The sequence below is a fragment of the Eschscholzia californica genome, unplaced genomic scaffold (assembly GCF_041429995.1).
Source record: "Eschscholzia californica isolate CP2 unplaced genomic scaffold, dmEscCali1.0.p SCAF_3, whole genome shotgun sequence".
Classification (NCBI taxonomy): Eukaryota; Viridiplantae; Streptophyta; class Magnoliopsida; order Ranunculales; family Papaveraceae; genus Eschscholzia; species Eschscholzia californica.
In genome coordinates this window covers 2928635-2950925 of record NW_028238420.1, presented here as the reverse complement: position 1 = coordinate 2950925, position 22291 = coordinate 2928635, and the positions used below count along the sequence as shown (strand labels likewise).

At 36.5% G+C, this 22291-nt stretch overlaps 3 protein-coding genes and 1 long non-coding RNA gene across 4 annotated transcripts; 1 reads left to right on the top strand and 3 right to left on the bottom strand.

Moving 5' to 3' along the window:
• The first annotated feature begins 1225 nt into the window (after positions 1-1225).
• CYP38 (cyclophilin 38) lies at positions 1226-4078 on the top strand. Its single transcript, XM_086666822.1, has 7 exons — positions 1226-1620; positions 1698-1988; positions 2202-2401; positions 2935-3170; positions 3261-3403; positions 3553-3624; positions 3724-4078. The coding sequence occupies exons 1-7, from the start codon at positions 1441-1443 to the stop codon at positions 3949-3951; spliced, it is 1350 nt and encodes a 449-aa protein (XP_086522948.1). The 5' UTR covers positions 1226-1440; the 3' UTR covers positions 3952-4078.
• Positions 4079-4230: 152 nt separating this feature from the next.
• Positions 4231-7315, bottom strand: LOC147547690 (serine/threonine-protein kinase 52-like). Its single transcript, XM_086666823.1, has 6 exons — positions 6750-7315; positions 5830-5951; positions 5423-5619; positions 5134-5308; positions 4819-4953; positions 4231-4735 (listed from the first exon to the last, which is right to left on the bottom strand). The coding sequence occupies exons 1-6, from the start codon at positions 7039-7041 to the stop codon at positions 4529-4531; spliced, it is 1128 nt and encodes a 375-aa protein (XP_086522949.1). The 5' UTR covers positions 7042-7315; the 3' UTR covers positions 4231-4528.
• A 9342-nt stretch (positions 7316-16657) lies between these two features.
• LOC147547689 (uncharacterized) lies at positions 16658-20216 on the bottom strand. Its single transcript, XR_015237710.1, has 9 exons — positions 19938-20216; positions 19634-19670; positions 18770-18912; positions 18608-18647; positions 18396-18501; positions 17936-17997; positions 17714-17810; positions 17470-17563; positions 16658-16837 (listed from the first exon to the last, which is right to left on the bottom strand). It is a non-coding gene; the product is annotated as an uncharacterized LOC147547689 (long non-coding RNA).
• A 338-nt stretch (positions 20217-20554) lies between these two features.
• Positions 20555-22072, bottom strand: LOC147547688 (uncharacterized). The gene has a single exon (XM_086666059.1). The coding sequence runs from the start codon at positions 22070-22072 to the stop codon at positions 20555-20557; it is 1518 nt and encodes a 505-aa protein (XP_086522185.1).
• Between the last annotated feature and the right edge of the window lie 219 nt (positions 22073-22291).

The window sequence follows — 22291 nt, the reverse complement described above, 5'->3', positions numbered from 1 at the left end:
TGATGGTGGGAATCGATTCATGTTGGTCGATACCGGACTCTAACTTCAACGGATCGGTCGACTCAGACATAAAATGTTGGTGACCACCTATTTATTTGGGCGGTCACTTTCAAAAAATGTTTATCCATTGACCATCCAAGACCATTTATTTTATCGAGCCAATCGGACACCGGAAGGTCTTGGTTCGGGCTTTCCAATAACAATTTATAGAAACATATAACTTCATTTTCATCTGCATGAAGCAACCCTTAAACAACAAATATGAATCGAACCAGTAAGTATGAATAAAATCAGTAAGTAAATATGTATGAACCGAACCAGTAAGGACTAAAGATTCAGAGAAAAACATAACACAAAGTTTTACATACCTTGATAATATGATGCTCCATACAAAACTTCGAGTGATTCAGACATAGAACACATAAATGGAGAGGGAAAAGAACTAAGATTATAAGAGATTTTGTTCTAGAGAGAGATAGTCTCAAGACTTGTAGCCCGTTCAGGTTAGAAATTTAGGGTTACTTACTTACTTACGTAATTGGACATTGGAAGAAAAGAGAGGAAAAGATAATTAAGGTTACTTATGTGTATTTATAAAGAGTTGGGTTTTGGGGGTCAGTTTGGTCTTCTATGTCCAACGACCATCATAAATCTATAAAATCCGACGGTCTATAACCTCTGCAAATGAGGACGGGTTTATTCGGTCACTAGTACCCTTCGGTATTTGGACGGGCCATATTGGTCGGTCGGTTAGCGGGCGGTCAGCCAACATAAAATTTTGACCGTGACCATCTGCCAATTCTTTCGGACGGGTCATGCACTGACCGTTATGACCATCGGTTGCCCATGGACACTTTTTGTCTCGTTCGAACGGATAGTGCAGCGGTCTTCCGGATTTTTTTTCCAACACTAGATGAGGTGATGGCTTGATGTAGGGGTGGGATTTTGATCCGGAAACCCGGAACCCGCCCACGACCGTCCGAGTCCGAAGAGTCCGTGACCGTCCGATGTCTGAATTGGTCCATACCCGCCCGACCGAAATAGCTTAAGCGGACTAACGCGGGCATAGGTCCTTACCCGGTGATCTGACCAAGTCTGCCCGCTTATATAGTCCCCTAGCCTGATGGGTGTAAATGGGGCGCGTACAACAAATATGTTGAGCGTCTTTAGCTCCATCCAGATATCACACGATCACAATAATTGATGTAATGGTTCATTGTGATTTAATCACTTTTGAATGTAATGGTTCGCATGGTTTTAAAAAAAAAATAATAATTGATGAAGATGAATTATATCTTATCCAGTTTGTGAGGACGAACGATCACGATTAACTCTCTCTATCTCTCTCTCTCTCTAGAATCCACAACCTTATCTATCTCTCTCTCTCTAGAACCCTAACCAAAATTCTCACTCAATCTTCAAAACTTGTCCAATTATCCAATGGCAGCTCTTCTATCCTGCCATTACTCTACTTCTCTTCCTTCCTCTGACCTAACTCTCCCCAAAATAACAACCAAACCTACCCGTTTCATTAACCATCAAAGATCTTCTTCAATTCATCGATTTCTTCTTAATTGTTCTTCCCCAAATCTCAAACAACTCTCCCCTCACCTTAAACAGGTACTAATTCTCTTAAATTTTCTCAATTTTTACTTTAATTTCTTCCCATTTTGATCAATTTGATGTCAAATTAGCAGAAAAGGAGCTCTTTTTCTCTGAAAGAATGTGCAATTTCTTTAGCATTGGCAATTGGGTTAGTTACAAGTGTTCCTGCCATGGATTCTTCTGCTTATGCTTCTGTAAATGGTCCAGTAATACCAAATCTCTCTGTTTTGATCTCTGGACCTCCAATTAAAGATCCTGAAGCATTGCTTCGATACGCATTGCCGATTAACAATAAAGCTATTAGAGAAGTACAGAAACCTCTTGAAGATATTACAGAAAGTCTCAAGATTTCTGGTACCAAGGCATTGGATTCTGCAGAGAGAGTAAGAACTTCAAGTTTGATGAAATCTTTCTTAGTATTCTTAACTTAGTTTATATTGATAGAATTTGATCTGGGTATGAAAGATTTTATGTATTTATACTTGATTGAATGCTGAATTTGAGAACTGTGATTGCTTATGAGTTATGATTGTTATATTAAGAGTTAGAGCATAAGAGAAAGTAATCTTTTTGTGTTTTGTTTTTGTGAATGTTAGAATTTGAGGCAGGCATCTAAAGCCCTAAAGCAAGGGAAAGCTTTGATTCTTTCGAGTGTTGCCGATTCGAAGAAAGAACATGGGAAGGAATTGCTTGATAAGCTAGAACTTGGTATGGAAGATTTCGAAAAGATAATCGTGGATAGGAAAAGGGATGGAATAGCACCTAAACAGAAGGAGCTTCTCCAATATGTTGGAGGGTGAGTAATAATCTTATCAGAGTTATCATCTTGACTTTGTTGTTTTTGCACATAGACGTTAGTTCCATACTTCATGCACAAATCTAGACAAGAAAGATCGACATATTGAGATAACACTAACAATTACTTGTGATAGTCCCACATGCTTGGGAGTGCGTTCAGAGTCTAGGTTATAGGCGTCGCTCAAGCTTTGGAAGTTGCGTGGCCTTTTGTGTAGGCTCGTGGAGCCTTCGTTGAGAACAAAACCCTGGACTCATGGGTGTGGTTTGGGTGTCAAAGGCAGGGAGAATATAAATAACTGCTAAGGTTGGGGTGTTACAGAGATAGAGTGATGTGATATGAATATCACCCAAAACACATAAATATACCTCTCGGAAAAACAAAATATATGAAATAAGAAGCCCATATTTGAAGAAGCTTGTTTTGATGATAAGTTTCGGAAATATGTAGAAGGAAAACCGTAAGAAGTAACTCATTTATACCCTTGGCATTGACTGCAGCTGAGATCTTCCTGGGGCATTGGCTTTCTGCAGTGTTGAAGAGGACATGGTTGATGGTTTCCCTTACGAAGTTCCCGAAGAATACAGAAACATGCCTCTATTGAAGGGGAGGGCAACTGTGAATATGAAAGTCAAGGTGAAGGAGAACCCAAATTTAGATGAATGTGTATTTCGTATTGTGCTAGATGGGTATAATGCTCCTGTAACTGCTGGTAACTTCATTGATTTGGTGGAAAGGCACTTTTACGACGGAATGGAAATCCAAAGAGGTAATAGAGCATCAACCAGTTATCTTTAGTAACATAATATTGAAACATTCAGACTTCTATTAACTAATCTGAGTCTTAATATTGTTGCAGCTGATGGCTTTGTTGTTCAAACTGGAGACCCTGAGGGTCCGGCAGAAGATTTCATCGATCCTAGCACAGAAAAGCCTCGAACAATTCCATTAGAAATCATGATTGAAGGAGAAAAAGTTCCTGTTTACGGTGCAACATTGGAGGTAAGCTTCTCTAGGAAACTTCTAATGAAGATTAGTCGATATATTGCATTTTCACGTGATGAATGTTATTTAGTCTTTAAGAAACGTTAGATCAACAAAGCCATTCTATTTACTACTACCCGTGTTGATATTTTTGTTTTTTATCCCAGGAACTTGGCGAATATAAAGCTCAAACGAAACTTCCTTTTAACGCATTTGGGACAATGGCTATGGCCAGAGAAGTAAGACACGATTTCATACGATTTCTGCAGTAATCTTTTACTTCTCGGACTGCTGACTAGTTTTCTTTTTCTGTGTTTTCGTGTTCTATATGCGAATAGGAGTTTGAAGATAATTCTGGTTCGAGTCAAATATTTTGGTTGTTGAAAGAAAGTGAACTAACACCAAGTAACGCGAATATTTTGGATGGAAGGTACGCAGTTTTTGGATATGTAGTAGAGAATGAAGATTATTTAGCAGATCTTAAAGTTGGAGATGTTATAGAATCCATACAAGTTGTATCAGGTCTTGATAATCTAGCCAATCCTAGCTACAAAATTGCAGGCTAAACTTCGATGTAATCTTGTGTAATATCTGTAATCTTGATGAACTTTTCATTCTTTTTCACTTCTAAACCGAATAATTTTGTAATCGGTGTATTGCAGAATCTTCAATTTATAATCTTTTAATCCCAAAGTTTGTTTTCTTACTACAAAAGGCATGGTAATTAGGGACGGTTGAAGTCGTCTCTGAAAACCTAAAAACCATCTCAAATAGTCATTCAGGACAGTTTCATATATGCGGTGGGCTCTGGGTGTCTGAAAAAGTATTTGGGGTGATTTATGTCGGACACGAATAAGTTCTTTATTTCTTAAAAATGCCAACATTATTATAGTTGGAATACAATCTTAATACACATGAAGCACCATCAATCCTAAGACCTGGCTCTTCAATGGAAAATACACAATATTACATTGAAAGATCGAAAGCGAAAACCTATACACCAACCATACCAAGGAGAGATAAAGATGCAGAGCTCTCCTCAAGCATATATCCACAAAACTTTCTCTCACTAAAACCCCAATTACATTTAAAATAAAATCCTCCTTGAGCTTTCTGCTGCCCTAAATCTCAATTTTGCTCTTTTTATGGACCTCGTTTTGTCCGAAAGCATAAACAACCCTGAGCTTGATCAGCTGGTATCATTCCTCCACCCTTTGATGTATCTATAGCTTCCAACATTGTTACAACTTCATCCATCTCCGGCCGCTTATCGGGATTCGCATCCCAACATCGTTTCATCACATTAGCCAAAGCATTTGGACAACACCGAGGTATTTCAGGCCTTAGATTCTGTGAAGTCAAAATAATTTCGTTAATAGTTCATCATTATAGAGTTGATAAAATAGTTTGTGGTTGAAGAGGAGATCCCATACCTGGCGAACAACGGCTGATGTCACTTCGGTGAAACTTAAATCAGGGTAAGGCATATCACAACAATATATCTCCCATAAACATATACCGAAACTATAAACATCACATTTCCTGTTATATGCGTTCCCATTTAGGACCTGTATCAAAATCGATAACCAAATTCACTTATGGTTGTCCGCAAAACAATTGAAGAAGAAAAGCATGAAGGTGAAAAAGCGTACAAGATGTTTCTTAGCTTAGGTTACGACATCTTGACATTATCGATTCTTAGGTTAGTAGTTACGAACAAATTTTACTTGATTTATTTGATTATATACCTCAGGAGCCATATAACCTAAAGTTCCAGTTTCACCAGTCATGTCATTAGGGTTCTGAGCTTCGACACGAGCAACCCCAAAGTCCGCTATTTTTACAGTTCTTGATTTTTCCAAAAGCATGTTTTCTGTTTTTACGTCTCTATGCACAATCTTCTGTGAATGAAGGTAACTCAACCTACAAAAAGAACAAAGTTCGTTAAGTTCTCAACTGGAACGAACTGCTAAAATGTATTGACGAACGAAACTAACTACAGTTTAATGAAATAAAGAAATAAGTCGAGAGCTTTACCCTCGTGCAAGATCTAGGGCGAGTTGATGAACGACTTTAAAAGCTAGTTTCCTTCTCCGATTTTTTATGAGGTAGGATTTTAGTGTTCCCCCAGGAAGATATTCGACAACAACACAACAAATGTTACTTGGCATTCCAATGAAACCGCTTTCGGTTTGTATGCTCATCCCTGAACTACCCATTGTAGCACCTATAAACTGAAAACAAGATTCGACATGAACTTAGTGACACATTCAATTTTGACCTTATAATATAAAGGTAGTATCAAATAAACTTGAGTTAATTATGTTTCTCAACCTTTAAAAGTCGACCCGGACTCTAGGTTTAATGATAAAAATCAACTTCGAATTGACTTGGTGGTATAACGAAAAATACGTGAAATGATTTTATAGATATTTGAAGGTTACCTTTGTAACATTAGGATGATCAAGTTTATGCCACACAATGACTTCTTGAGTAAAAGCAGATCTAAGTAAAGTAATTTCAGCTTCTGTTCTATGACCTTCTTCCCCCCAATCAAGCATTTTAACTGAAAACATATAACATACATGGGAGTCAATTCAGAGTAGAGATCCACGATCGAACTATCAACGAACTCAATACGATCTCATGAATAATGAGTATGTAGGATTTAGAATCACAAGCCTCAAATTTGATCATGACATAGATATCAATAAATAGTTAAGAACCCAAATTCATTTGCTACAAATAAGGAAATGTGGAAGATAGTTCATTTTAACAAGGCCATGTTTGGGCATTTGGCGCATGAGAGTAGAACGGGAATTCCAGGAATCACATTCCATAATAGTATTTGGTACACGGGAATGCATCAGGAGTCACATTCCCAGCGGTTTGTGAATCCCTTTTCCATAAAATCAATCACTACAAATGCTATTTCTAAGTTCCAACCAAACCAGACATTATAGCAAGGTATTGTGATTCTTGGAATTGCTATTCCTGGTAATCACATTTCTTGCCCGAGCGCCAATGTGTGACCTAAGAGTTACTAGTTTCAAGAAAACAAGAAGGAATGGGGTTTATGCCAAAATTTAACTAATGAAGTACAACCAAAGCTTCATGTTCTTCCCTACCCATAAAACAAATTGGGTACTCAAAGGAAGATATGAAGACAAATGAAGGAATCAACAAACCTAAAAAACCCAAAACTAGAAATTGGGTATCTTATTGTAGAAGTACAGGAACCAAAAAAAGGGTAAAATTGAAATCAAAGAGTAAGATTATGAAATCAAGAAAGATGAAATGAAGAAATTAAGATGAAAGGGTAAGTAGAAAACAAAATGGATTTAGAAGAAATGTTAGATTATACCAGCAACATCAAGTCCATCATAAATTCCTCTATGAACAGTACCAAAAGTACCACGAGCTATAACAGTTTTGACAATGAGTTTAGTTGGATCGATCTCCCATTCTTCTCTACTAATTCTCTCTCTAGTTGTTGTTGTTGTTGTTGCTCCACTCTGGGTACTACTAGTAGTACCCAGAGCCTCCTCTCTCTTCTTTTCCATTGTCCATGCTCGACTTAGATGTTTCTGTAATTGTTCATCTATACTTTTCAGATCTATTTGATCTGCTCTAACAAACCCATCATTGTTCTCCATTTCTTCTTCTTCTCTCTCTAAAAGTATGCTAAAAATCACTCACTATCTCTATTTAACAACATCAGTAAGAAAGAGAGACAAATGGGGAGCAAATTTTGGTGTTTTTTTTTTGTTGAAAGCAGCAAATTTTGGTGTTAATAGAAGAAGGTTGATAATGAGTGAGCAAACTGAGGGTTGTTTTCATTTTTTTCTTCATCTACTCTCTTCTCCCTCTCTATCATCTTACATGTGGGCACATGGATAACTTGAACCCAAGTTGTATTTCAGACCCACCTCTTTTTTTTTTTTTTTTTGAGTTAATTCCTATATGGCCCCCTACTTTGTGACCAGCTTCAAATATGGCCCCTTGTAAATTCAAATATGACCCCCTTTTTTTATGTAATTGTCTTAACTACCCTTCCTTTAAATCCTTTTTCAAAATTAAAAATAAAAATAAAATCTTAATTGCACCTCATTTCCCTCTCCACCACACATTTCTCTCCATGTCAACTCTCTCTCTCCACATCACCTCTCTTTCCAACTCACCTCTCTCTTTCTCTCTCCAACTCACCTTCATCTTCTCCGATTGAAGCTGTCGGGTGGAAAATTTTCCGGCCGGCGACCTCCAAAAAAAAAAATTTCTCTCATCTCCCTCTCTAAAAACTCCGGCGAAGGGGGTTTCCCTTCGCCGGAGCCGTGAACACACCAGATCGGTTTGTTCAGAGATGAGAGAAATTTTTTTTTTTTGGAGGTCGTCGGTCGGAAAATTTTCCGGCCGACGACTTCAATCGGAGAAGATGAAGGTGAGTTGGAGAGAGAGAGGCAAGTTGGAAAGAGAGGTGATGTGGAGAGAGAGAGAGAGAGAGAGTTGACATGGAGAGAGGTGTGTGGTGGAGAGGGAAATGAGGTGGAATTAAGATTTTATTTTTAATTTTGAAAAAGGATTTATATGAAGGTAGTTAAGGCATTAACTTAAAAATAGGGGGCCATATTTGAATTTATAGAAATTTGGGAGCCATATTTGAAGCTGGTCACAAGTAGGGGGCCATATAGGAATTAACTCTTTTTTTTTTAACTGCAGACCCACCTCTCTCTCTCAATTTTAACTCATCTTAGTCCTATATTTGCTTTTTATTGTTGAGAGGGGAGGATAATTTTAAGAATCTTGATATTTGGAAAACTATGTCTAATTTGAAATAATATTTGAAAAAAATTTATATCGTAAAAAGTACAATTTTATTCCTGAAATCAACCTAAAAAATATTTTTAAAAATTTATGAACAAATCTTAATTTGCTCGCAATAATTTTGTAAATTTCTGAACAAATTCGTTTTTGCTCAAAAATTATTTTGCAAAAATATTGTGCATTTTGTCTTTTGTATTTGACAAACACAAATTGACATTAACATTATGAGTAAAGCATTATTCGATTTGTCTTACGAAAAAAAGAAACGGTTTCCGCATTTTTTTTTTTTGCTTTCAACAGAAACATTTAAACCAGTGCATTTTTTAATTTTTTTTTGCAAAAACTAAATGTTATGCATATTATCTTATGTGTTTTGATTTATGCATTATATATGTTGTCCACATTTTATAACAAGTTGTGACATTATTACATATATTGTCAACAGTTTATAATAACACAATTATATATGTTGTCAACATAAAAATGTAAAAAAATATCTATATAACAAAACAAAACTTTTTTTTGATGACTGGGACAAAATTAATGCAGCTGACTGGATCAAAATAACTCATTCTCATGCTTACTAGGACAAGCTCTATGTTTACATGAAAAAAAATTAGTGATGACTAAAGGGTAATATTAATTAGAAACAATGAGTTAAGAGTAATAATATGAAATTGGTGCTTTAAGCACATCCCAATTTAGTATTTGGACTAAGACAACCCCCTTGGATTTCTAAAAACTAACAAGGCAACCCAATTTAGTATTTGTAATTCTGATGGTTTCTTAGATCTCTTCAACTCTTTGAACCTCCAACAATAGATTCATCTCATTCTTCATACAGTAAATTGGCTATGGTTCTTCATTACAAACAAATTACGTTAGATTAATTTAGTACCCTTTATCTATTTCCTTCTCATTAAATAGGCCATACAAATAATCTCACTCTAAATTGCCATCACCTAAAATGTAACGGCTGCATTCTTCTGATCGGCTTCAGCTCCTCTACAACTTTTCTTCTCCCAAAATAGAACTCTTATCGCTCTTTTCCCTCATTAATCTACTCCGGCTCTCTGTTTAATTTTCAACTTGTGAGTTGTGTCACAATTTTATGAACATTCATTTTTGTAACTAACATACGAGAATTCTGTGCAGGAATTAGATTCCGGTGAGATAATTAGGTTCAACCTCATTTGCAGGTTCTTTCCTGAATCTTCTACCCTTCTTATTCATAATATATTTCATCTTCATCTCTTTATTTGCAGGTATGAATGTTTCCTCTCAACCAGTTCAGTCTGATTTCGGATATGTAGTTTTTCGTCTCATTATATGTTCGTCTAATTTATGTTAATGCAGTTTTGCATCTCAATCTCTTATTGTCCCATTTTTGTTAGCATTTAATCAATATAAATTTTTTTTTTTTTATGCAGAAGTTGTCACTTAATTGTTCAATCAATTGTATGTGAAAAATGAAGCATATTGGAATACTGTGATATCAGGTTGTGTTGGGTTTGATTTATATCTAGCACCTTTTGGATTGTCTAAGAAAATGGTTTCCAATTAAGAGGTGTTGGAAAATGTTTCCAATTTGTATAAATGGAATAAGTTTTTGGAAATGATCAAATGGGTTTATTACTTCATACTTTTAGATTTCATACAATTGATGAAACCTAATAACCCACTTTCTAAAAAAAATTTGGTAGTATTTTCGAAGCAAGAGCTATTGGTGAATTTGATTTGAACGCGTATGAAACTATGGAATCTTCCATGTAAGTTTTCTTAATCTAATTGATCAATTTCTTTTCGTTCTAGATTTGTTGATTTCTGCGATTTTCTTTTTCAGAAAGTCTAACCATAAATTTTATAAATCTTCACCACTTTGAAACCCAAATTCATAAGGTTGAATTTACTTGATCATACTCCGTGAGGTTTTCTTTTATGCATTTTACTATTCATCTAATCCAATCATCCATTGTTTTTTATTTCTTGTAACAAGTTTCAGCTTCATGTATTGAAAATAAATTTTCAAATCGTAATTTTAGTGTTGTTTTCAAGAGCAAATAACTATGAAAAAGTTATAGAGGCAAGGGCAAAAGCAACCTCTGGATTTTATTTAAACATATATATCACATATTTATGTGTTGATGCCATTTTCTTCATAGATTTAGCATCAAAGACTCAATGTGAAGCAGCAAAACAAACTGAAAAGAAAAAGAACAAAAGAAATGAGTTTATCACTTTGTCCATTGATGGTCGATGCTGACTAACAATTCAAGTCTTTCTATTCAGAAAGTTATGATTATCTGGTGTCACGTTTGCTCCAATAGTCGGCATTGGTTTGCTCACTAACACGTACTGGTTTGATAAATAAGAGTTTTGTTTTTCATATGTTTCCATAACAATAGGTTATTATTTGTAAAGATTTGAATGTAGATATACTAACCTAACCTATGTGTATTGTATTTCTTGGAATCTAACAGGATTTCCAAAAAGAAGTCTTGCCCTATTGGGAGTGCTCCTCCCATGATTCGATTAAGGTTAGTTTTTTTTGTTAATACTTGGTACTCTGCTGGTATCTATGGTACAAAAACTAAGAGTAGATGTCTATTCAGGACAATGAAACACACAGTTGAACTTTCTGATAGAGCCAATAGTTCCTGAGTCCTGACATTGCTGTTACGCTCTTGGAACCAATCAAGGGACAATTCCCCACCTTGACATATGTTGATTTCTACCAGATATCCATCTTTGTTATTCTGTTATTTTAATCTTATGCTTCTATTGCTAAAAAATATACATATTTTGATTGATGTTTCGTGAATTTTATCGTATAGTAAGGTTATATTTGAACCCTCTCATTTCTTCTTTGGTTCCAGCATCAAATCAAGGTTAGTTTTGTTAAACACTGCAATTTTCAGATTAACAGTTCAGAGATGTCCAGTACACCCACCTTTTGGGAACTTCTCCAAGATCTCGACTTTGTTATTTTCGACTACCGGTCAATTATTTGAACAGAAATTACAGGGAGAATAGACATTATCAAGGTAGTTACAAGATTCAGTTATTAACCCTTTATCTGTTTCTTGATTCAAATCAAGTTATTATTACACTTAGGATCCACAAATGTTTTCTCCAAAAAGCTGAATCGATTTAGAAGCATTTGACAATTTTGTTTTTGAAGCATTCGGTTGTTTACTTAAAATTATCATTTTTCACGTCTGTTAATAGTTTACTTAAAATTCCCTAAACTAATTGAGTTATTGTAAATTTACGGGATTTAAGTTTTTTTTTTTTTTTTTATGAGAAAACATCGCATTAAAACCAACAAAACATACAAATCGAAGTCTCTAATGTAACGCAAGAATAAAAGAGGGAGCTACATTCCAAACATGTCTCTGACCATTACGTCTACCCCATTTAGCTAGTGCATCCGCTTTGACATTACATTCCCTCGTGACATGGGTGAAGAGAATTTGAGAGAAGTGTTTTGTCAGGGTCATTGAGTGATTGAGAATCTTCTTGGACTGCCAACATATAGTATCATTTGTGCCTGTGATGCACTGTATTAGCGCCGCGTTATCACTTTCTATCTGTATGTGATTGATCTGCAATTGAATGGCCCATAATGTTCCACGGTGAATCGCCATACTCTCACATTCTTCCGCATTTTGGCATCGAACTGAATCTGCTGCTGCTATGATGAAATTTTCTTTGTTATCATGTATAATCCATCCTACTCCTGCAGGTTAGGTGAGTTTGGTAAATGATGCATTAACATTTAGTTTAAGGAACGGCATCGAAGGAGGTCTCCATCTTTGTATTTCTTGTTTGTCCCTACATTTGTTAGTTTTGGAAACATTTATTCTGAGTGGAGTAGTCGAGCAGTTGTTAATCCTTGCGATCATTTGTATTGGTGTTTGTTTGTTTATGGTGAAACAGTTCTCACATCTGGCTTTCCAAATAAACCATAATATTTTCTCATAAAGATTGATGATGTCATCATCTAATGGTTTCCATGTATTGATCCACTCATTAACAGAGTCAATAGTTTCCGTTCGTACCTGAAAATGAAACCAAATTGCCCTAGCAAAAGGACAATGTAACATTACATGGTCCAAGGTTTCGTATTCGTTGCAATTAATACATTCATAGGAATTACCGATGAATTGCCCAATTTTGGCCTTCACTGGTAGACTATTGGTTTTGCATTTCCAAAGGAATAATTTAATCCGAGGAATTATATTCATATTCCAAATAAAGTACAAGTCATTCTGTACGTTCATTGGTTCCACATTACCTGTTCTGAGAAACTATACATCGACTTAATAGAGAAATTTCCTGATTTGGTCAGAGACCATCTCGGTATGTCATCTCGGTCGGCCCGTAAGTTGATGCTAATGATTGCGCTGCAAATATCACTATCTAAACAATTGTCAATAATATTCATATTCCAGGTGTTATTAGTAATAAGTTGAGCCACTCATTTAAGGTTAGAGTCATACAGGTTATTGAGAAGAGGAGGATGATTTGTGATCCAGTAATCCTGCCAGATGTTGACCTGACTACTGGTGGGCCTAAAAGGTTACCCTAATTAGGTCTACACCCGCAAGTGCACGGGTGTCAAGTTGTAATAAATTCCGGTAAGACCGGTTCGTTCCTCAGAGACTAGTTGAATCTATTCTAAAACTAGGAAGTAATAGGATTTTGAAATTGATTTTAGTTTTGGTTTTAAAATGAATAAAATATTAAAAATAAATTTACGAAAAGAAAATAATTACAAATGATACAAGGAACTCAAATGGGGGAGAGCCTAGGGTTTTCTGAATCCGTCCCTCTAACAATTCTAACGACAATTTATTTTGGTCTGATTAGATAGTTCTTTATATAACTCAGGTTTTCAGTCCATGAATGGTCTAAAAACCCGGAAGATATTATCGTTAAAATAATAAAAACTGTAATAAATTTATCATTAGAACAATTATTAAAACTTCATCTAAAACCTAGATAGGAAAGTTAGTTACTCATGGATAATATATAAAATAAATTAGAAAATTAAATAAAGAGAGGAAGAAGAAAACTAAACTTTTTCTCGCTGGAAATTGTTTCCTGTTGCAGCCAAACAGAACCTTAGGGAAAGGATTTCCTTCTGATTTTCCGAGATTCTGCCAAACGTACCCTCCGGGAAAACGATTTTCTCGTCTTCCCGGAAATATTTTCCCTGCGAGAAAATAATTTTCTCACCTTCTTCAACCTCCTGTTTCTCTCTTCAACCTTTCTGTTTTCTCTCTCTTTTCTTAATCTCTCTCTGTTAAGTCTCTCTCTCTATCTCTCTCTCACTAAGAAGTAGAAGAAACAAAAAGAAAATCCAAAAATTAAGAAGAAAACTCCATTAAACAAGCTCTCGGTTTTCTCTCTCTCTCTACAATCTCTCTGTCTTCCTCTCTAATTCTCTCTCTTCCACTGTAATCTCTCTCTCTTTCTCACTAAGAACTTGAGATTACAATTAAAAGAATCAAAAATCAGAAAATAAGCTTCTCGGTTCTTTCTCTCTCTAGCTCCTTCGTTTCTGTCCAAAACCAGAGTATCTCTACATCACTCTCTCTCTTCTCTAATACATTCGATTTTAGTTGAGCTACTAGAGGAAGGCCCCACAGTCGAGAGATTTTTATATCACTCTCTCTCTCTAATATAGTCGGTTTTGGTTGAGCTACCGGAGGAAAACTCTCCAGTCGAGATGGTGATTTTTTTTCGACCCCAAAACCCGAGATGATCACCTTGTTCCTCTTTCTCTGTTTTATAGAATAAGAAGAGAAATTGCCAGCTCTGCCTTTCTAAAAATCTCACAAATTCAATCTCTCTCTCTCTACTGTCAAGATCGACCATAAGAGAAAGAAAAAGATGTCAATCGTCTCCACATTCCTTCTCCATAAAATATCCTTCTTGATTTCTCTTTCTAAAATATTTCTTCTCAAGAATAAAATCTTGGATGGTGATTTCTCTCCAAGAAAATATTTTGATCACAGAAAATTCTTCTTTATCTCCCTGTCTTTCCATAGCAAACAGCAACCGAATCCCTCTAAAATCCATATTTCAATCAATCCCTCTATTTTCAGTAAGTATCAACAAGTTATTTCTTTCTCTAATAAAATTATCCAGCCATCCCTCTTGAAAGTCTTGGCTCATCATGACCAGGGAATATATTCTCTCTCCTATCAAATTGGTTATTAGGAGTAGTTAATTTAAAAACAACAATTTGAGGGGAGAGAATAAAGGAAAGACCGTGCATTGGCTGCCCACGTGTTATCACAAAACGTGTTGGCTTATAGGGGTTGATACCATGTATTGCGGTTGAGTATAATAAGTTGCATCACAATCTCAAGTGCAGCCATTTGTTGATTCATTGACGGAGACCGTTCGATGCGCTTTGGTTACGGTGACACCACGAGATCAGATGTATTGAATCGGGACCCAAAAGAATTCCCAAAGCACACCAGTCTATGACCGAGAATAGCCCACCTAATCTTGCAGCCATCTGATCTGATTCACTCCTGGACGCCACGTGTCACAGAGATATCCGTGTTGACCTTTGGTCAACTAATTTTTGACCCAAACTTTGACTAGCTATAATTCTCCCATCCAAACTCCGATTGGACTTCCGTTTTCACCCACGAGTTCGTCTTGAACTCTAGTTTAATCCGAGTATCACTATTTGCCAAAATCTTCATAATCAATAAATGACCAAAATGTCCTTCATGTGTCCATTTTTGTCGATTTTTCGCACTGAACTCCGTAATAGACACCTGAGTAAAAGAAACAAACAAATCATCAGAGTAACTGCTCGAATTAGACTAACTAGCCTTAGTTAAGAGATTCAAATGGGACATTTTCATGTCTCATCAACTACCTTTTTTAATGTCCCAAAAGACAAGGCCCGCAACCTGATTGTATTGTTTGCTGATCGATTTCCAAGACCAAAAGTGATTAGATTTAGCGGAGGTCGGTTTTGAAGATTTAGGGAAATACTTCCCTTTAAGAATTTGAATCCATATGGCTTGGGGGTTATTGAGCATACGCCAGATGATCTTGTTAAGGAAGACTTGATTATCCAGAAGGGGGAGACAAAACCCTAGTCCGCCAAGTTTGCGAGGTTTGCAAATGGCGGACCAGTTGATCGTATGAAAGGTTTTGGATTTTCCCCACCCGAAAGTCCTTTGGAGGGACTCAATGCTAGTACATATGCCTTTTGGAATAGCAAAGAACTGCATTTGGTATCAGGGAACCGCCGCAGCAATAGTCGATAAGACTATCGAACGACCAGCTTGGGAGAGGAGATTTGTTTGCCATTTGACAAGTTTATTCTTAATCTGGGATATAATGGGTTGGAAAGCCTGCTTCTTATTCTTGGCGATAAACAGATTAGTGCCGAGATATTTATCACCCGTCGAAGATTGGTGAACTTTGAGGTTCCGAATGATCATCCGTTTGAATTTAGGGTGGGAATTCTTAGAGAAGAAAATAGTAAATTTAGAGTAATTAATCATTTGCCCTGAAGCAGCTCCGAACTCCTCTAAGATAAGTTTCAGATGATGAATGTTCTCCAGAGAGTTCTGACCAAAGATGATGCAGTCGTCAGCAAACAGGAGATGATTGATGACTATGTCAGAGTTGGGAATGGGAAAGCCAATAAACGACTGCTGGTTGTTTCTCTTCTCAAGAAGACGGCTAAGACCTTCCATGGCAATGGCGAATAGGAAGGGGGAGAGCGGGTCACCCTGACGAATACCTCTGCTGACGTTGAACGTCATACCAGGCCGGCCATTGATAAGAACCGCCATCGAGCTGGTAGAGAGGCAAATGTTAATTAGGTTTATCCATGTAGTGGAAAAACCCATTAACCGCATGATCTCTACCGGGAAGCTCCATTCAACTCGATCAAAAGCTTTGGACATGTCTAGTTTAAGACCAAAATAACTTTTAGACCCCTTAACTTTCTTAAAAGAGTGAATCAATTCTTGGCTACTAATGACATTGTCAATGATTTGTCTGCCCGGGACCACTACAAAAAATATGGACATTAGGGACGGTAGAAAACTGTCCCAGAAATGCGAAAACCGTCCCCATTAGTTTATTGGGGACAGATTTTGTCCGTCCCAGCAAGAGGCGTCCCAAATAGTATTCGGGACACATGTACCGACGGATAGGATCTGTCCCCAATAATTCTTTGGGGACGATGTAAATCTGTCCCTATAGCTACAATTATTCGGGACAGAGATGACCTGTCCCTACAAATGTGATTGAAATTTTCTCTCATTTACAGTGGGGACAATGAACATGTGTCCCTGAAAATTTGGTGGGTCCTTCTCTTGCTTTTTTTTGGGACAGTTCATAGGCATCACTTAATATATACAGATTCTTTATTTGAAGGTAATTCACATCCTGCTTAAAACAAACTTTTAAAAGTAAATTTCCATACATTGATTACGTAATTAATAATGTTTAACAAAAGATTCTTTCTTGTTACAACATCAACTAATTAAAGCATATAAACAAAATACATTCACAACCATGCCACATGTTGAATCGCTACCAGAAAACACTATTGCCATTAGCGCATCAAAGATTTTATACTCCCTGAAACGAAACAAAACGAATCCTGTCAAATCACATACACTACATATATGCATAAAGAAAACAAACCCAAAATTTATGTGTATGAAATCAGCTTTAGCAAAGAAAAACTAATAAGACAATTGAAGTTGTAAATTAAATGGTTGAATAAGTATTAACAAAAGATAAATGTTCTTAAACAAGCCCAATCGGTTTGATCTTACGAATATCAACATGTATAATATCTGGGTATCAACTATCAAGTACAAACAAGTTAGACTTAAAGGGTGAGTAAAACTGAAAAACTTTTGTTGTAACAGTTTGGAGTCATAAATACCAAGAGATTAAACTATCTAAATAACTCAACTTAAGAAGTAAATTAGACAAAAATAATCGGGATTATGATTTTGGGATTGTTAAAAATAAGTTGGCACCTAAATTTTCTTTATTGTCATGTTCAAATTAGAACTACTGCTAACATCCATACCTATTGGAAATGACAAATTCACCTAAAATTAAAATATTTTGACATTCAGTATTCTAATGTAATGGTGATATTATACGATATTAAATAGGATAAATAATGACCATGATTTTCATATTAACCTTTATCAACCTTCAAAAAGTCGAACAGAAAAGATGAATCAAAAGTGTACCATATTTAGCAAACAAATAGCAAGGTTCTCAATATCTTCCGTCGATGCCATCTCTTGGCATTGTTGATTTTAGATGATGCGGTGCTGCTTTCAGCTGTTTTGAACAGAAGAAAATTATGAGTAAGTAACATATATAAGTAAAGCAACCACTAATAAGCTAGATAGGTGAATAGATGTTTCCTCTTCACTAGAAATCCTTGATGTTGTATAGATAGTTGATAATGATATCTATAAGTCGAGAAACCTCAGTCTGGAACTCTAACTTCTCTGAATTGATGTGGATAGATCTCCTTGACATTGACTCTATCCCCCTGAATCAATAGATTCACATTTCCAAAAATCTGGTTCAATATTTCATTCATTAGAATGCAAGAGGTAATTTTTAGCTGAGCAAAAATAAGAATCTTTTAGCAACATCAGAATTTGTAAACAACCGATGAGGAAAAGGATCAATCTTATCTTCAACCTTTGGTGGATTTACTGGCTCGTCTGATTCACTTTCATCGACATTAGCTTGTATCTTATGGCCTGCAATAACAATTATCAAGATCTATAAACACTAAATGCATATACTAGCTAGACTAAGAGGACTAAGGAAGATTGTGGATTCTTGATTGAGCGGATAAAGATTAACAAAGCCATCAAAGTGTTAATAATAAGAAATAGATTTAAGTTTCAGGAAGAACAAAAAGAAGAAAAATTTCATCTGACCTGTAAGATTGTCACAACATAATAATGTTAGAACCATTAATCTAGATCTAAACGAATCTTAGAAGCAAAATCCTTATTGGGTCTAAATTACTAATCATCTTCTTTGATCTCAAACAAACCATGCTCTTTTTTCAACGAAAAAAACAAAGATGCGGTCATTACTGCTAGTCATTGATATTGGTATTGTGATGGAGCTAAAAATCAGGAATTCTCACCACAGTAACAACTAGTTTCTCTTCTAGAAGATCTTCTATAAGAACTGGGCCTTTTCCAGAGCTTCCACGATTTAGTCCGTAGTTCCCATCATCATTAGCTTTTGACCTGGTGTAACCCAAGAATTTTAAGCACCGGCTTGCGCAGTTGCACTAAAAAATCAAAATCACGGATATACCAGAATAAGGTTCAGAAAGTTTCATTGAGAAACTACCTCTTTTACTCCTATATAAAGTCGCCCAATCAGCATCATCCTGCACAGGTGAGGTTCATGAGAAATAAATTAAATGAAATCGAGTGATATAACAACCAGCTTAAAACAACAAAAAATTTGTTACTAAATGCCTTAGAATATTGTAAAGAACTCTCTTGTTACCTTTAGTAAGCCACCTTAAACCATAATCTTCTACCTTTAGGAGGCATTTCAGTTAGATCATACAACTGAAATTTAAATGATAAATGGGGCAAACTTGTGTCGATTTCAACTCCTTTAAACAACTGCTTTTGGCATTTCACACACTGAAAAAGAAAGAGACGACGCAACCAAGGTGATTTTTGAAATAGGTAAGAGAACATTAGCATCTAAAACAAGTCAAGGCGAATGCTACTTATATAATACTGAGCCACAAAGATATATGCAACTTCATGGTGATTTTCTTTATCAAGTTAAAACGGTCTACTAGCTTATATATCCTAACATCGAGCTTTTTAATGTTTAATACAACCTCTAATGCCCAAATTTAGGATTTTATTTCTTCCAGAAAGAATAAGAATCAGACTCTAGTATCTCTAGTTGAGACACAAACATGTTACTACTTACTACTTAATCAAATCGAGCTCCATAACCAAATATAGGATCTTTATAACAAAAAAACAACTGAAATTAGTTGCACATGACATGTTTGCCAATATACTAGACCAATTCAAGTAAGAACCTTCTGCCTAACAAAAACCTAAGTAACCCAACTCTTGTATGAACCTTTAATCCATCACGACTTAATGAAGATGGTTCACACACACACACACACATAAGACTTAGTAGATGAAGTTAACTTAGCTCTATATAGAAAATAGGAAAAGGGAAAAAAGGAACAACCTTTATCACTTTTTAAAGTAAATTCAAACAAGTAGCAGCTAATTGAAACCTACCCATTAGCTACCCATAAGCAAAAACATCAAAATTATGGTGTTAAAATGAATCTAATACTCAATCAGAGAAAAAGAAACAAGAAAAGGTTACCTCTCTATCTCTGTCTACTTTTTCTCTTTGCTCGAACCTACCCAAAATCAACATACATCAGCTATTTAGATGGGTCAAAAATCATAATAAAACAAACGTCCTGAAATTGGAACAGTCAGAGTTATATAAACTCTTAATTGGAAGAAGAAGAAGAAGAAGAAGAGGATGAACACAACAAACCTGGTAACAATTGAGTTATGTAAAATCTGAAACTGAATAGATTTGCTTCCAAAGCAAATTAGGGTTTCATGTTATAAAGCTTTATCTAAAGAAGAAAAAGAAGAGAAGGAGAAGAACAACAAACCTGGTGGCAGGAGATGCAAACGAACTGGTATGCCGCCAGAAAAAAGCCAAGAAGAAGAAGACGAACCAATTGCAGAGGAGAGAGAGATAGAGATATCGAAGAAGATGAAATCGAGGACGAGCACGAGAACAACAAGAAGAAGAAGATGATGAAATCGAGCACTAAAACGAGAAGAAGATGAAATCGAGCTCTAGTACGAGAAGAAGATGAAATCCAACCCTAGACTGAAAAGAAGAAGATGGAATCGTGCCCTAGAGCAAGAAAAAGTGAATCGTGTACAGAAGAGGAAAAAGAGGAGAGAGGGAAGAAAAGAAAATAAGGGATATTGGCGTACTAATTTGCGCCATTTTTTTTGTCCAAAACTTTTCGCGCTAAATTATTTTTTAAAAGCCGTCTCCAAAACCAATTTATTTAGTCCCTATTCTAAATTATATAGGGACAAATGTTACAAAATTGTCCCTATTTTGAATATATTTGGGACATACGCAAAAACCTTTGTCCCTATTGACCGTTTTTTTTGTAGTGGACATAGGCATCCTGAAACGGAGAGATGATATCAGGTAGAATAACTTTAAGGCGGTTGGCTAAGATTTTGGTTATGATCTTATAGGTGGTATTCAGCAGGCTAATCGGTCTGTAGTCAGCCGGAGATTGGGGAGTCTTGGCTTTGGGAAGAAGGCAGATATGAGTGTGATTTGAGAGGGGGGAAGAATGGTTGACGTAAAGAATTGGGTAACCATGAGATTAATATCATCCTGCACCGTATCCCAATTGGCTTGGTAAAAGAAATGAGGAAAGCCATCACGACCCGGGGCAGCCCCGGGCTTGAGAGAGAAAACGGCCTTGCGGATCTCCTCCAGAGGAGGGATCATAGTAAGAGAGTCGTTCTGGACAGAGGAGATTTGAGGGGGGAAGCAATCTATGATATTGTTAGAGAGGTTAGAGCCTGTAGTCGTCGAAATAGAACTAATATAATTAGCAAAGATGGTAGAAATCTCCAAATCATCATCAGTCCAAGAGTTGTCCTCTCGCTTAATAGAGTGGATTTGATTTTTACGATTACGAGTGATGGCCTTAGCGTGAAAGAATTTCGTATTACGATCCCCCAGATTGACGTTTGCGACACGCGATTTCTCTTTCCATAAGCCTTCTTGTTGAAGCAGCAGAGTCTCAATCTGCATGAAGATCTCCTTGAAACTATTAGGGTCTCTAGTGGACTGAAGCTGAGTAGTGAGAAGCTTGATGTTATTATCAAGATGACCGAATACCTCTTTATTCCATTTCGAAATTCTGATGGCAAGGAAGTTCAGTTTGGTTTGGATATGATGAGAAGGGTTGATCCAGTTATTTTTAATAAAAGGTGCACAGTCTGGGTGTGACATCCAAGTTCGAATAAACTTGAAAGGCCTACGACCCAAAGAAGAGTAATTCTTTGTGGTGAGAATGATGGGATTGTGATCCGAGCCTAATGTGGGGAGATGGGTGAGTTTAGACTGCGGGAATAAAGTCAGCCAGGTGTGGTTAACCAGAGCACGATCAAGCCTCTCCTGGATAAGATTACCTTTGAATTGCTTATTAGACCAAGTGTATGGGCTTCCAGAATAACCAATATCATGGAGGCCCACCTCGTTAATGGCTTGCTTACAGCTCGAGATATGATGGCTATTGGCTTCTTTACCACCTGATTTTTCAGCCGGATGAAGAATGCAGTTAAGATCACCTATAACTAGCCAAGAGAAATTATGGTCAGGAGTGTGTTTGGAAAGGATCTTCCAGGATTTCATTTTATTGTTGTTATAAGGGCACCCATAAAAGCCCGTGATGAAGATATGTCTATTATTATTAACCTGGGTACCCTTAACATGAATCATATTGTTATCAGCATAGAGAATGTCGATACTAAAACTGGGAGACCAATAGAGGGCAAGCCCACCCGCTTTGTGAATGGGATCCACCACATACCTATTATAAATATGAGTGAGGTTGAGAAGTTTATCAAGATTCGAGTTAATGCATTTAGTCTCCGAAAGGAAGATAAAATCAGGGTTGTTCTCGTTAATGAGACGAAGCAGATGTTTCTGGTTCACAAAGTTGCCACATCCTCTGACATTCCAGGCTAGCATGGGCAGATCCATGAGAAAAGAGACAGGACAAGTGAAAGTCAAAACTAACCCTAGAAGGTAATCACTGGGATCGTATACTGCAGGCACCTCGGAAGCCCTAGACTGGCCAAAGAGAAGGCCCCTACTGCCAAGCCCAAGAAAAAAAAAAACCCAGAAGCCCACGACTAGAAGAATCTAACCTCAGGCACTCGAATGGCCCAATAGAAGGCCCCTACTGCCTGACCCCAGGAA